General features: G+C 41.5%; 1 protein-coding gene across 1 annotated transcript in view; it reads left to right on the forward strand.

The window, feature by feature from the left end:
• The window catches only part of NAA35 (N-alpha-acetyltransferase 35, NatC auxiliary subunit), a gene marked incomplete in the record, with an annotated part of 1,521,359 nt that overhangs the window by 1,422,092 nt on the left and 82,407 nt on the right, over positions 1-16,860 (forward strand). The window contains 1 exon segment of the mRNA XM_044060897.1: positions 11,554-11,676. Within this exon segment, the coding sequence (XP_043916832.1) occupies positions 11,554-11,676 (123 nt within the window).

A 16,860-nucleotide genomic window follows, 5' to 3' on the forward strand; every position in this document is an offset into this window, starting at 1 on the left:
GCAAATGCACCACCTGCCCATTTTCATTTAATAACAACTGTGAACTCTGCATCAACAGTTATCAAGTTATCAGTTTATTTGATATTAGCCCGCACATTAACAACTTCTATAACTTTAAGATTGCAGTCCTGCTCTCATGTTTTCCTCAAATTCAAAGTCTGTATTCGTCAGGAAAAAGGCTTTCAGGATGGCAGGTTACAGCATTTTGCATCTCACATTCTTTACGCACACTTCCTTGTAACATTAAAAAAATAGTGCTTACTGCTTAATCTGCTACCCAAAGAAATCATGATCAAGTTAAACTTTTCTATACTCTTTCAGGCATATTTTATCTGACCTTCACAACTGAGTTGTTTTTTTGTTCTTGGGAGCATCTGTTTCTCAAACAGAGCCACATTAATTTTAGGACATCAAGTGTCGTGTCTCATACTGACAAATGAAACTTTTAAGCCTTCACAGTCTGAATATTGTTCAGTAAAATAACAATCCAGTTTTTCGTTTGTAGTTCTTTTATACTCAACACTGTTAATTACCTCTGCCTTCTTTAGCACACCCACAGCACTCATGTTCTTTCACCTAACCTTAACTTCCACTCAACCGATTTATATCCTACCACAACCGGTTTCACACACAATTCCATTGCTTTTTCACGACACTAATTTTCAGTTTGAGAGGGAAAAACACTGCATCAACTTACCCAAAAGCCTACTTAATGTCATCTTCCACTTCACCATCCAAACACTTTATAAGTTTTGACATTTTAGCTGTAATCTTTTTCAATTCTAACAAAACGAGCTGCAGTAAATGCTGCTGGGATTCAACAGATTTTACCTTACCTGAACTGTCTGTAACATCAACACTTTTGCTTATGTCAGTAACCACGCAGTCTGCCCTCTTCCAGAACCTCAATCATTTTTGCACTTCTTATAGAAATCTTAGCACTTTAAGTGAAACAGCACCAAGTAAGTTACCTTTCATAGTACTTTTAATCAACTTCTACACAGCTAAAACTTGCAAAAACATAAAAAAAATTATATTATTATTATACCATTAACACTGATCCCATGACTGGAAGAACTCCCTGGTAAGCCTCATTAAGAAGCTGAGATCCCTCATAAAATCCTCCAAAACTAGTTATGAAAACAAAATTGCCACTGATTTTAAAGACAGCCACAAAGCATTCTATAGCTATGTCAAGAATCTCAATTGCAACACTCAGATCTGCTCTGAGTTACAGCACAATGGCACTAAATATACAGAACCAACTGATATTGCCAACATCCTGGCAGATAGGTTCAGTGCTGACTTTACCCTACCCCCATCCCCTAAAGGGCCCATCTCTATACCAGAAGAAAGCAAAGTTCCTATAATCACGGCTGCACAGGTAAAAACCACACTCTCCAAAGTCAAGAACACAGCATTCATGGGACCTGACAATATCCCAGGCTGCATTTTACATGAACTACAGAATGAACTGGCACCCCACCTAAGCACCGTGTTCAGTCATAGCCTCACCTCAGGCTTTGTGCCCACTGAATGGCACACAGTGACAGTTATCCCACTCCACAAAGGGGGAGCCACCATGGACCCCAGGAACCTACCGCCCATCACCAAAGCCGTAGACGAGGGTAAGGTGGTTCACACAGCCTATCTAGATCTCGCCAAGGCTTTTGACACCATCCCCCACTCTGGAATTATAGATAAACTCACTAAACTAGGTATAAATCCCTATGTCACAAGATGGGTTGCCAACTGGCTCATTGACAGAACCCACACTGTGAAAGTAGCAGACTCCGACTTCAGACCAGTGACAAGTGGAGTACCACAGGGTTCAGTCTGGGTCCTCTCCTATTTGGTATCTACTTTTCTGATGTACAGGCTAGCGCAGAAGGTCTTTGGCTAACAAAGTATGTAGATGACTGCAAACTAGGAGCCATAATTGAAACTGCTAATGATGTGGACATCCTACAAAAGGGCCTCACTGAGACAGATGCCTGGTGTCAAAGCCATGGCCTCAAGCTCAGTGCCAAAAAGTGCATTGTCATCCCCTTTGGTAAAAGCTCTGTACCCATGAGCTACCACATAGATGGTAGTCTACTTAACACCGAAAGTGTGATAAGAGATCTTGGGACACAGGTGAACAGTAATCACTCCTTTGATAATCACATCGCCACATTAGTCAGGAAAACCCTTCCACGTGGCACACTTCATCACAAAAGGTTTCTCATCCAGGAAAAAAAGTGGTCATTGTTCCCCTCTACTCATCACTCATTAGACCCATTATAGAGTACAGTGCCCCTTTTGGTATGTACCTCACAAGACATCTACAACAACTGGAAAGGCCACATAAATACCTCACAGAGAGGATTACTGGCCTCAAACAGATGCCCTATGCAGACCATCTCAAAAAACTCCAGCTTTACTCTGTCGCATATTGCCTACTCAGAGGCGATCTCTGCCTAACATACAAAGCTATGTCAAACCCAGAGCTGTTGGACATGCTCCACTTAAAGAAATCCCAGTCCCTCCAAGCTACACGCTCTAAGGTCCTAAACCTTGTCACTACAATAAACAAAATGTGCTGGAGGGATAAATTCCTGTCCCAGAGACTTCCCGTACTCTGGAACAAACTACCTATCTATATCAAACAAAGCTGCTCATTAGCACTCTTCAAGAAAAATCTTGATGATTGGATGGGATATAGGAAATTCACCCCGGGGATCACCACTGTGGCTCTGCTCAACAGGGGCACAGGAAAATAATTTTCTTTGGTGGCTAAAGTCAGGGTACCTTTTTGGCTAGGCTTGTGTAGGCCATAGGGACGATAGCCTAGTACCTACCAATGGGCCTATAAACACCTGTTAGTGGAATGGCTACATGAGATGACCTTTATCAAGTAATGCTAGATCTAAATCACATGCTTCCCTAAAGGCCACATTTTAATTTGACTTAGATTTCCTTGAGCAAACTTTGGAACTATATTATCCAAGTCTTCATAATCAAGATCAAATCATTTGTTTTCTGTCACATTATATTTATTGCCTGCTTGTATTAATTTTTCAACCTTTTCTATCCTGACTCTAAAGGATTCATTTTCCTGAACCATCAACCCTGGTTAGTGAAAATAACTGCTGTTGAGCCTTGTGAATCTCAACATCCAGGAACTCCATTTTGTTCAGCCTGATTTTATTGCCTGCTTAATTAAATATTCCTGGTCTGTTGTAGTAGAACCATGTTTATTAGCTTTATATAATGCCCCATGCCTCCTGAGAAAGCAGATTGTTGATAACCTTGAATTCCACTGAGCTCAGAGAAGCTGGGACAGTAGATTCAAATAATTTCTTTAATTTGTTGACATTTTAATTAGCTACCACTTTTCTTCAAACCCATCAGTGAAACATGGTTTGGATCAGTGTGTGTCCCATACTACAAAAACATAAAAGTCAGTAAACCAATTTCCATGGGCTAGAGTCCCAATGCCAACCTTTTTGCCTTTTGCACCAAGTAATTTTTAGATTTTCTTTTTATGATATCTTCAGCTTGGCACAGTTAAACTTCTCTTGTCATCGTGCTGGGGGATGGGAAAGTACATAGACCTCTTGCGAACCCATGTCATGTTGTCACATGTCAGTTGAATAGGACATAATACCGATTTCTTTTTTGAAGTTTATATATGTTATTGGAAAGTTCCCATGTTCAGGGCATGTAATAACCACATTAACTGGGTATTTATATTGCCTACATGTCGCAAGGGCATGCAATAATGCTGCTTATACTGTCTGACCTGTAGGAGGTGCATGACCTGAAGCAGTCTAACGAGTGCAGTCATTATAGTCCAACAACCTGCAGCAGAAGATGAGAGAAACAAGAAGTGAATAGTGTGACCCTGAAGATGGTGTCCTTTGCGGGTGGCCAGTATAATGACTAGTGGGAGAAGACAAGGTCATTGCCAGACAGAGAGTTGAAGGCATGAAGAGGCCTGGCAATGCATAAATCCCCTGTCCAAGAGGCAGCCTTTTGTCCCATTTTAGCTATACTTCTGTTGTCTGACAAAGAATTTAGCTAACGTCCATCAATGGTTGAGAAGAGGACAAGGAGTTGCATCTCTATTAGCCTCTTAGTAGTCCTAGTTCCAAGTATGTTCCAGCTGACCTTCCCATTTTCAAATGTCCAGAACTTGACTGTGCCTGGCCATCTCGCGTGGATCTCCCAGCAAAGGAACATAGAATGGGTGGTGTACTGTTGCACTCCGCTCTGCTTTGTGGAAGGCTTACCAGCATGAGTTGAGAAGATTGGGTGAGTTCTTCTAAGCCAGTTGGACCCACAGGGAGGGCCCAGGCATTAGATGTACATATACTGTTTGACATCTATGAGCATTTGTCTTTGTTGTTGTGGGAGGGGAGCATAATATTGGTGCTAGTGGTTTAGTACTGACAGTAGGCCCCGGGCAAGCTTCTGACAACCAGGTGTTGCCTCTGGTATGCATTGCCCCAAATGTTGGAGCCTATTCCTTCTGACACATAATAACTCTTTTCCATTCTCTCATCATTTTTTTGCATAGGATGAGCTCGAACTACCTGTAACTGGGGCTATGACTGGGATAATTAGGTAAATCTTAAGGTTCTTGTGTTAGAGGCAAGAAGTGATAATGGAATATTCCCTTCTTTTAGCTTACCTTCCTGACACCCATCTCTTTCAGTGGAATGGCTTATGAAGTCCACTGTGGACCAACCCTTTGCCCTGTGCCTTCAAAACCGTAAGTGGTAGAACTAGAGGAGCTACTTGTCCATAAGAAGGATGCATTTGTACTCAGGTCTGCTCTTAGTAATGTTAATGACCTATATAAACACTCTGATGTAGTGAAGTGACATACTTAGTAATCATTCCAAAGCATATTTCTTTGTGAGCTTTTTGGTCTTATGTTAGTGTCAGAGATAACAGCTTAACAGCTTCTTTGTGCTTTTCATGTGTGTAGATCAATGTGTTTATATACCATTAAGAAGCTTTCCAAGGGCTTGCATAAGTGTTTAAATACTGAGCACGGGCGAGCCTGACTGCCATTTTGTAGTAAGCAGTTGAAATGTAAGCATGTATGTATATAAGGTCTGTGTGTTAACTAGTACATTCATATTTTATGATGCTGCTTTTCCACCTTGATGTGTTTTTATGTATTAAAACATCTAAATGAAAACACCAGCCTTCCTGTTATGTGTGTTAGAGATAAACGAGCAACAGTGTGCATAAGGGAGTTCAAGCTTTTGAACATTCTTGGTAAGATGGCATCATGCCCTGCCATAAGTATTTTGTCACTTAGCTGCTGTTCTCATCTGTCCCAATTCTAGTCCACCCTTATACACATACACTCGAAAAGCTGGTAGAACTTCCTGATTTTGGAGTCAAGGTGTCTATGGAAAAGATCCTTATGATTCGTCAGTGGGTTTTCATGTGGTAGGCTACACCATTGTTCTTATGTTGAGACCGAGCCTTCTGCCTTGCCACATCTTTTTGTTTATGTTGTGACCAAGGCAGTGGTCTCGCAGAACACTAGAATATGTGATTCAGGCTCTCTTCTAAGAGAAGCCCCTCTTTATACTTCTGAATCTAAAGATTTAAATGTAAAGATTCACTCCTTTTTAGACACTGTTCCTAGAACCTGGTTAAAAATCTTCCAGAAGAGGAAACAAATTTTGACTACTATAGATGGTCTCTGTAATACCTCCTTATTGAATTCTTCCTCCATCTTTACGTTGTGTGCTGCATCCCAAAAAGAATAACCAAAGGCTGCCAGGGGTTAGGCAGTGCTATTTGCTTCAGCTTCTTTTACATAGCCTCCCAAGAGGATGACTCAGTGATGGGATTCTGACCACCCTAACAAGGCTTACCAATGGAAGACCAGTTCTCTGAGTTTGCCTTAGTTTGGAGACCCGTTACCATGTAGCTGTGATTTTTTTAGATGTGGTCATTGACTTAACTGTTAGGCTGAGCATATGAAATAACTCAATTTATGGATCAAGCTACCTCACTACAACTGCAAGAAGCATAGTCTGACTCATACAGCCTTTTCTACCTTTAGAGAAAGGCAAGGGTTCCACTGTTTTTTTTTTTTCTCCTTCATAATTTAATGGAATATTTCTATTTCAGTCTGAACCTCAATGACTTCATCGGTATGTCATGTTGTAAATAATGAAGGTTTTGCTACTGCTGCACTGGACACAGTGTCTCCTTTTTGGAACTTCATTTGTCTGGGTTATGCAAAGGAAGCCTTTTCTCTTCACTCTAGGTGACTTCATTTGTATTGCAGTGTGTTGCCATTTATTCTTCCCTGTACGCCGTTTACCAAAATGCTAATTTTTATGACAGAAGTCTAGCAAGATAAGGAACTTCTTGAATTTTCTTATTTGGCTGTCTGGAACTTTGTAGCCGTGTTGAAAAAGTAGCAGTCTTTGCTTAGGTCTTTTCATGGTTGCTGGCCCTGGGAGCTGCCATAAGTTGGGGAAATCCTCTGTGGTTACATTTCTGAGGACTTTTATTTTGGCATACATAGACACTGTACAGTAATGGTTATTTCTGCCTGCAGAGAAAGACGTGGAATTCAGAATCGTGGATGCCTTGAAGAAGTCACAGTGAAGGGTCCATGCTGAGACTGTTTTGTGCCTCTTGGGCTTTAATATGGCCATGGTATTCACAGTTGTGTTTTACCATCAAATTGTGAATGTACTGCTTTGGACAGTGAAGTGCTAGAGGCTGTAAAGCCATTATGTCCTCATAAATCTTCTGAAGTTTCAGACTCATTTCACAGATGATTCCCAGCAATCACATTGTAGTCCTTCCCTTCCTGTAGCAAAACCTATTGCAGTGTGTGACTGCTCATTAATGAGTTTGGAAGCTGACTTGGTTGCTTTATTATATAAGGGAAAATGAACTGCAGAAAACAGAAATTGACATAAACCAGGGGAACTAAAAGCAGTATTTTTACCCTTAAAGCTGTGGAAGGGAACTGACCTAAGTTGCTTTTGCAGTCTAGCATAGATTCTGTGTGGTGGTGTCTGAACAAACAGGGTAGCACACACTCGTATCCATTCTCCAGAGAGGCATTTCGTAACTAGCAAGGGATGATAGACTCTGATACCACTCTACCAGCTGCTTACATCCCAGGAGAAGAGAATGCATTAACTGATGAGGGTAAGGTAATTTGTCTGGTATGGGTTTTCTTGGTGTACAGCACCCCAAAGACTAGAATTTGCCATATAGCCAATAACTCTAGAGTATATACAGCCAGAACACACCTCCTATCCACCCTCCTATACTCCGCCAACATTTTCACCAACCTACGAAAAACTGACTTAAACTAGAGTCGTGCTTTAATAAGATTGCCAAGCTTACCTCAAACCTAACTCAAAGATCACATCACTGCATTGCTCTTCACCAACTTAACTGGGTCGAACTACCCAATCTTCTAACCCTGAATCAGCTTACACTCACCCACTCCATCATCTACCAACCTGAAAATTGCCCCGCCCTCAAAGACTTGGTACAAGAAAATACCAATTCTAGATCACTTAGATCCGTCAACAAGTTTTTATTAAAGATCACCTAATCCAACGTCTACTCTGGTGACTCCCTTTTCTCAAATAAGGTGTCCACAATCTGGAACACTATCCCTTAAATCCTTAACACCATAGATACCCACAAATTCAAACAATTGCTAAAAGTGCACCTTACCAATCAATGATTATGCCTCTGCTCATCTGCTGGCTAAGCACACCACATTACAATTTACCATGCTATTTGCGAAAGCGACTACTACAGCCACCCAGCTTTTGTCCCTCACAATACTTTCAATGCAACCTCTTACTGTATAGTATACTGTCTTAAAATCTTCTCCCTCCCTCATTTCCTTTTACTTCTCCCCCTACCCACTTCTTCTTCCCCTAACCCTAACCTACTACCCCCTTCAACAGAAGTTTCTAGAGTAATATCATGCTGCCTTCCACCTCTGTGTCCTGTCATCTACTTTTACTAATATTGTATATTTTCAAGAAAGTTTATTACTTTTTATTGTGCTGTGATATCAGTTTTACCTTAAGTTTTCCTGAATGTTTTCTCATTCTTGTAATTTTCTCACTATTTATCCATTGTAGAAATATTATTTTCTGTATTCTGTATATTTTGTAAATACTGTGTAATACATTGTGGAGTTTTTCTCCCTGAGCCTCCGCAGAAAATGGGCCTTTCAGCCCAGTCGGACTATCCCAGTAATCAAGTGGAAGGAAATAAATAAATAATGATCTTTCCTTGTTCTTAATTTCACACGATATGAGAGTTGATAGTGGATGTGTTTTCCTATTTGTGTTTTGATGACTTTCTGCTTAAGTTCATGGTTTTGATCAAAATTTGGAGAATGATCATAACTCAACTCCTGCAACCTTTTGGTGGCCAATAAGGGTTAAAGATTATTCTGCTTAAACTGCCCTTGTACAAGTCAAGGAAATCCTCCCCATAGCTGCACTTACAACCATCTACATCTGAAGGCTAAGCTGCTCCTTTAGATTCTGTACTGTCCTTGGGCCTTCCAGCAGGAATGTCAGAGGTGACTGAAGTCCTCAGTTTATCAGACACATTCTGGTAAGTGGAGGAGGTTGTTCATATGAATGGAGAGATACCTTGTACTGTTATTCATTTAGCTTATGTGTGACTTTGACTTATAGGTTCATAGGTTGGTACTAGGCTATCAGCCCTAGGTCCTATACAAGCCTAGCCATAACAATTCCCTGGCTATTTCTTCCCACACTATTTACTTCCCTGGACCCCTGTCTAGCAGGGAAGGGAGACTGACGTGATCCCCGGGGTGAATTTCCTTTCTCCCATCCAATCGTCAAGGTTCCTTTTGAAGAGGGCAAAAAAGGCACTCTGCTTGACATGTATGGGCAATCTATTCCAGAGTCTGGGGAGTCTCTGGGTCAGGAACCTATCCCTCCAGCATGTTTTGTTTATTGTGATGACAAGGTTTAGATCCCTGGAGCGTGTGGCTCTGAGGGATTGCATGTCCAACAGCTCTGGGTTTGACATGGCCTTGTATGTTAAGCAGAGATCGCCTCTGAGTAGACAATATGCGACAGAGTATAGCTGGAGTTTTTTAAGGCGGTCAGTGTAGGGCATCTGCTTTAGGCCTGTGATTCTTTTAGTGAGGTATTTCTGCGGCCTTTCCAGTTGTTGCAGATGTCTTGAGAGGTACATACCAAACGGGGCGTTGTATTCTATAATGGGTCTAATGAGGGATGAGTACATGTATTCTGTAATGGGTCTAATGAGGGATGAGTACAGTGGGACAATGACCTCCTTTTTTCTGGATGAAAAGCCCTTGGTGATGAGGTGTGCCACATAGAAGGGTTTCCTGACTGTTGTGGCGATGTGGTTATCGAAGGTGAGACCACTGTCCACCTGTGTCCCTAAGTCGCTTATCACACTTTCGGTGTTTAGTGTACTGCCACCTATATGGTAATTCACGGGTACATGTTTTTTCCCAAAGGGGATAGCTATACATTTCTTGGCATTGAGCTTGAGCCCATGGCTCTGGCACCAAGCATCTATTTCTGTAAGGCCTTCCCTTCCTGGAACTGTAAAAAGAAGTTATGTTCTTACCATAATGTTCCATCTGTGTTGTTCATCTTCACCTCTTCATCACTTATGGGTGTCAGCTCCATCCCTGGAACCTAGTCAGCCCCACAACAAGCCCGTGCCAGCCAAACAAATCTCAAACTGTCTGATTCATGTCTCTTATTTCATGGTCAAAGTGCATGTTTTTGACATGTCTGTACATCACAATGAAGTAGAGGACAGAGATATGAGTCAGCACTGGCTAGTTAGCCATTGCCTTAAGGGGAATTCTCCTTGGGACTTCATGATTAGCAGGTATGCCTGTTCTCTTTTTCAGACTGGTTGCTTCATGACTGAATGTTTCTTTGTTTGCTTTTATGACCATCACCTTTACATATCAATCTCTGAGCTGCAGACCTTTTGTAAAGATCTAATGTTATTACTCTATATATTTTTCCATAAAGTGATTTCAGAGTTGGCTTTAAACCAGTCCATTTATCACTTTGACTTCTGAGGCCTTGCCTTTTGGCCTTCCTGTGGTTCCAGGTAGGAGGATTATGTGCAAGAAGGCCCTCTGCATTGGGTGCTTATTACCCTTCTTCCATTTCTCTACATTTGGATGTCCTCTGTATCCAACATCTAATAATGGATTTTATTGTAACTCATCTAGATGTACAATTTAAATTCTTGTGTTTTTGTATCTTCCAGTTTGCTCCTAGTCCATGAAAAGAGTTAACTGGGAAGTGTAGGTGCTGAGTTCTAGCCTAGCCCTGCAAATAACAGCACCTACCCCTGATGTAGTGAGTACACCATTAACTTTCATCCCGTTAAAGAAGTGAGAGTTTAATTTCAGGATACTACCCAACATATGGTAATACATATCCGGTTTAACTGTAGAGCAACAGCTGGTGTTTGGCTACATGATGTTTGCTGGACTTAACTGATTAGTGACCTGTTGGTCCTTAAAATTGTACATAACCCATATGACTCACCTTCAATGAAGAGAGTGCAGTAAATCTGCTGTTCTTGGTGACGTATTTTAGAGGTGTTTACATTTTGGTTTAAAATGCTATCTTTAGAACTTGAGCATTACATTTGGCTGAATTATGTGGGGTATTTTGTAGGTTACAGTCAATATGTCAGAGGTGGACCAGATTGAGAGAATACTAAAAACAAAACAAAAAAAAAAGGCTCTGATCCTACTCTTTCAACAGTTTTATTTTTATCTCTTACCGGAGCTTACATTTTACTTATCAGAGCAGTTTACTAAATACTGAAATAATTAGCAGAAAAAGCTGCACAGAAAGGGGAATTACTTTTTTTACACTTCTTACAGCTCTATTGGTGTAGGGGAATAAATACATGACTGATTCAAGCAACCTGGGTGCATTTAGCTGCTTGAGCACCTGTAAGACCTAAAGCTGGGAGAATTTGGGAGTATGAGTCTTTGCTTGCTTCCCCGTCTTTGGGAAAAAGTTTGGTAGTGGCATGTTTGTTATAGGAGGGTTTTTTCTTTGTATCTTCACTGGAGACTGGAGTTCGGAACAGTGGGCCAGGGTGGGCTTCAATTGCATCACTCCTTTTGGGGGGCAACTTACAGTGGAGCTTCCCATCATAGAAAGGGTAGGGCCACCACAAAAAGTTTCTGTGAGAGAATGTGGTAGCTCTCTTGTCCTCATACCGCCTGCACCACTTGCCTTGCCAGTAACAGGGGCTGGTGATCCTGATCAACAGTGGTTATAGCCAGATCCTCATCAAAAGGGTTACAGCAAGATCCAGAAATTCATACTGACTGAGGTCTGGCTTAGATTTTTGGGAGATTCTTTGTTGTGAAGAAGCTAATCTCAATTGACTGTTCAAGGATTTGCTAAGAGTACATGCATGCATACACACATACATACATACATACATAAATAAATAAGTAAATTTTATACTTTTATTGTTACTTTCTTTCAGGAAATGTCAGATCTCAACAAGTACAATCCTCCTCCTCAGTCTTCAGACCTCTACTTGGCAGCCAGTAAGCATTTCCAGCAGGCAAAAATGATACTGGAGAATATCCCTAACCCAGACAATGAGGTAATTATGAGACTGTAGTTTGCAGTGTTTCCATAGTACTCCTGTGTATAAAGACTAATTGTGTTTTACTGAATCTGTTTTATGTGTAATGACTTCTTCAGTACAATGGAATGGACTACTTCCTATGTTATATGATTGCTCTGTTTTAATCCTTTATTTTTCATTGACTGTAAAATGATATTTACAACCAAAATAGTATAATATAATAAAGAAAAATTAGAAATATCAGCACAATTTTATGCTAATAGTAGAAGAGGGTACCTCATTTGACTGTATCAAGATTTACTAAAACAGATGTCTGTTTGAAGAAGCAACTTGGAAAGCAAAGGACAACTGGTAATTTATCCCAACAGCTTAAACATGGCCTAACGTATGCCACCTAAATATGTGCAACATTTGCCAAGACAGATGTGTCTTTTAAGAAGCCCCTGGAAAATGAAAAGGACAGCAGAATAATATCGTAAGAGCTTCAACATGGTTGGTTAGCCTCATAGTCTTCTCTGTACACATTTCTAGGAGATTCCATTTCCAAATTCTTTTTTGTTCAGTTTTTCAGCTTACTTCTTCCAACCAACTCTGAATGGTGGGTCCCTTGGCACATCCCTTTGATATTCTGCAGTCATATCTTTGAAACGTTGTGTTGTCTTTTTTATTTTTGCTCCAAGATTTGTGCTTGTTGCATCACATTTGAAAAGCTTCACACTAGCTTTCATTACCTTTCTTGGGCTCCTTGTCAAGCTTTCAACTCATTTGTGATTGCTTCACACAACTGCTGTTAGAAATGAATGACACCACAAAAATGTGAATAGCATTCCAAAATGCTAAAACACACATACACACAAAAAAGCATTTTTGAACCCAACCCCTGAATTTCCATGCATGTAAGAGGTGATATCTCTCACTTCCCTGGTACTTGTACATACCAACTCAGAGGATACTTCAACATGGCAAAGGAAAAATCTCTAATACATGGTTAATTCATCCTTATGTGAAAAAGTCTGATAGTCGCACTCTAGTGATCACGAATGTGAGTGTTGATCCACTACTGTTTTAATGACAAGCCTGGCTTCTACTTTCTTCAGCTATAGAATAAGGTGATTTCTATATTACAGTATGAAAAATCAGAAAGTTGATGCAGTTATTACATTAACACAATAATGTACACAGTCCACACCTCATGTATATTCTGCATAGTCTAGTACAACTTAAAAAGGTTCCAGTACTACAGTAGACCTGTCCCCTATTACCCACAATTCTTTCCCAGCAGAAGAGCATACAGACTGTTGCATATTTAATGATGTGTGTGTATTCTCACAGAAATGAGTGGGCTTGAGTTTAAAGGAAAAAAATGAATGTTAGTGTTATAGTAAATGTTTCTAAATTGTTATTAATAAATAATTGTTTCTAAAGAAACATTTTATTAAAAGGCTATGATTTATGTTGTGTTTTTCTTTGCTCCCCACCAACCCAAGCATCTGCCCCCTCACCCTGAATCCCATATCAGTTGTTTTATTTTCTTGTCCATTCCAAGCATGTCTTCCAATATCACATTACTGGAGTCTTTCCTTTCCAGATGGGATGATCATTTTAATAACCACACTTATTGCACGAATATTTTTAGTCTGGCACCTTATGGCTCTGGTCCACAACTGGGTAAGATCTTCCCTTGTATGCTGCTGCTGTCCAAGCTTCACCTTGTCGTCAAATAAGCAGTACTCTGAGGCAGGCTTCCTTTGTGCCTCCCTGATGCGATAATGCCATGTTATAACAAACCAAGCTTTTAACCACTCACGTTTTCTCAAAAGTGCTTGGCAAAGTAGCATCCTGTCTGTATTTCGTGCCACTTATCAAGCTTGTGTCAGAGAATCAGCACCAGCCTATATTGGTGTTATTTCTAGATAATTTTGGTAAAGTATTGGTTAGTTTTGTCTGTAGTACATGTTTATCTGTTTATCTCCATCTCTTTCTGGAATTGACCATCTTTTCAGATCATACCAGTCGTTTTATTCACATTTTTCAAATTTATCTCTTCTATTCCTCCTCCTGGCCTTTGCATGTTTTTCTTCTTTGCAGTAACAGTTTCATAATTCTTGCTGTGCTTTTTTCATCCTTACTGGTGTTTTTTTTTTCTGATGGTTGTTTTGTTCAGCTTTTTTTCCGTCTTCATTGTATTGTTAATTAGCTTTGCCTTACAGAAAGTAGAAAATTTACAAAATGCAAATCATTCACCAAGAATGATGCCACAGTATAAAGAAAAATTCTCGATTTCAACAATTGGCTAAGTTTCTGCTGTCATTCAAAGGGGATCCAGTGTCTGTCCGCCTGGGATGACATGCTCGACAAGGCATGCTGCTTCGCTAGAGACAGCTTGCCCCTGTCCCCCTTAGGCTTTTGAATACTGGCCAAGGCTCTTGCCACCCCCATAGTGCCTTTTTTCGGCAAGGCTCAAAAGACAAACCCACCGCCGTAAATAGCACAAGTAACAAAAAACTGAGGGTAATGCTACTCAATGCCAGAAGTCTAAAGCCTCAAAATGCACTAACTCGAGGCACTCCTCAGTATGGAGAAAATCGATGTATGTGCAGTAACAGAAACCTGGTTTAAAGCTCCAGAGAGCACCCCAGCACTACCAGGCTACAACTCATACCATACATTTCGGCCACAGAACCCAAACCGAAATACAAAAGGCAGGGGCGTATCCATATTAATCAAGGATACCCACACCTCCAGGTTAGTGTCACAGCACGATGCTTCAGAGATCATCCACGTGCAACTAACAATAGACAAAACAGCATTTCAAATTGTAGCTTGCTACAGATCACCCACCATGTCCCAGGACCCCCATTCCGCATTTCTGGAAACACCGGGAAGCATAAAGGTCCTACCAAACACCCTAATATTGGGTGATTTCAATTACCCAAACATTAACTGGGAGAACTACTCAAGTACTAACTCCCTTGCCCAACTTTCCTAGAATTTATAAACTCGAACGCCCTGGTTCAACTGGTCACCACTCCCACCAGAGGTGACAACATATTGGACCTGGTCATCACCAACATCGGCGACCGGTGTTCCACACCAGAGGTCAACCCCTCTCTGGTTAGATCTAACCATAAACAAATCACTTTGGATATCCATATTCCGCCCCCACCCCCGGACAAGAAAACCACCGTGAAAAACTTTTCAAAAGCAAACTTCACGTTACTTAAGACCGAGGTGTAAAGTTTCAAAGCCCCCATGCTGAAGGATAACACTGTCCAAGCTGAAAAATCCTTTACTAATGCATTCTATGGGCAGTTACAAGAATGCATGGATCATGCCATCCCAAGCAAAACCAAGACTCACTCCTTCAAGAAAAGGAAACCAGTCTGGTGGACTCCTGCCATAAACAAGCTATACAATAGAAGAAGGAAACTAGTGCAGAAAAGAGTAAAATCCCAAGAAGGGAAGACATCCCTGATCAGTATCAGCAAGAAACTACGATCCCTCATAAAATCATCCAAGGCGAGCTTTGAAAGAAAAATTGCCAAGGACTCCAAAGATAACCACAAGGTGTTCTTTAGCTATGTCAAGAATCTAAGTGGCAATGCTCAGATCTGCTTGGAGTTAGTGCAGAATGGCACAAAATACACTGAACCAACCGATATCGCCAACATCCTGGCAGACAGGTTCAGCGCAAACTTCACCCCCCTCTCACCCCCAAAAGGGCCGATAACCATACCAGAAGAATGTAGAGTCCCTGAAATAAATCACAGAAAGGTTAAAACAGCCCTCTCCAAAGCCAAAAACACAGCATCAATGGGACCAGACGGTGTCCCAGGCTGCGTCCTACATGAGCTCAGAGATGAACTAACCCCTCACCTAAACACACTGTTCAAACTCAGCCTCTCCACAGGCTACATACCCATAGAGTGGTGCACAGCAACGGTTATTCCGCTCCACAAAGGTGGAGCCACAACAGACCCCCAGAAACTATCGCTCTATAAGCCTGACTAGCTTGGTCTGCAAGGCTATGGAGCGCATCATCATGGAACTCATTAACAGAGACATTGGGAGCCTCCAAACACTGGAAAACTACCCAGTTTGGCTTTGTTAAGGGCAGATCATGCCTCCTAAACCTGGTGGACTTCTTTGACACAGTTACCAAGGCTATAGAAGAGGGAAAGGTGGTACACACAGCCTACCTAGACCTCGCTAAGGCCTTCGACACCATTTCCCATTCTGGTATTATAGACAAGCTCACCAGCCTGAACATAAACCCCTACGTCATAAGATGGGTTGCCAACTGGCTTACGGACAGAACCCACATGGTGAGAGATGCGGGAGCTAGGTCCGACTCTAAACCGGTTACAAGTGGCATTCTCCAGGGCGCTCTCCTAGAAACCCTCCTGTTTGGCATATAATTCTCAGAGGTACAGGCAAGTACAGGAGGTCTATGGCTGACCAAGTTTCCAGACGACTGCAAACTAGGGGCTATAATTGACTCTCCGGCTGACACAGACATCCTCCAAAAGGGTCTCACTGAGACGGATACCTGGTGTCAAAATCATGGCCTCAAGCTAAATGCCAAAAAGTGCATAGTCATCCCCTTTGGAAAAAAACAAAGTGCCCACAAACTACCACATAGGTGGTAGTCCCCTAAATACGGAAGACGTAATAAGGGATCTGGAGACCCAAGTAGATAGTAATCTCACCTTTGATAATCACATTGCCAGAGTGGTTAGAATATCCTTCTACGTGGCCTACCTAATCACAAAAGGGTTCGCATCCAGATCAAAAGAGGTCATTGTGCCCCTCTACTCATCACTCATCAGACCCATCATAGAGTACAGTGCCCCATTTGGGATGTACCTTACAAGACACCTGCAACAGCTGGAAAGACCACAGAAGTACCTCACCAAGAGGATCACTGGCCTCAAACAGATGCCCTATGCAGCTCGACTGAAGAAACTCCAGTTGTACTCTGTTGCATACCGCCCACTCAGAGGCGATCTCTGCCTGACATACAAGGCCATGTCCAACCCAGAATTGGTGGACATGCTCCACCTAATGAAAACCTTATCCCCTCAAGCCACATGCTCTAGGGATCTAAACCTCACCACAACAATAAATAGGACATGCTGGAGGGATAGATTCCTGTCCCAGAGACTTCCCATGCTCTGGAACAAGATCCCAATCTACATT

This window comes from Protopterus annectens, chromosome 2.part0, assembly GCF_019279795.1.
Source record: "Protopterus annectens isolate FY-2018-M chromosome 2.part0, PAN1.0, whole genome shotgun sequence".
In the NCBI taxonomy this organism is placed as follows: domain Eukaryota; kingdom Metazoa; phylum Chordata; order Ceratodontiformes; family Protopteridae; genus Protopterus; species Protopterus annectens.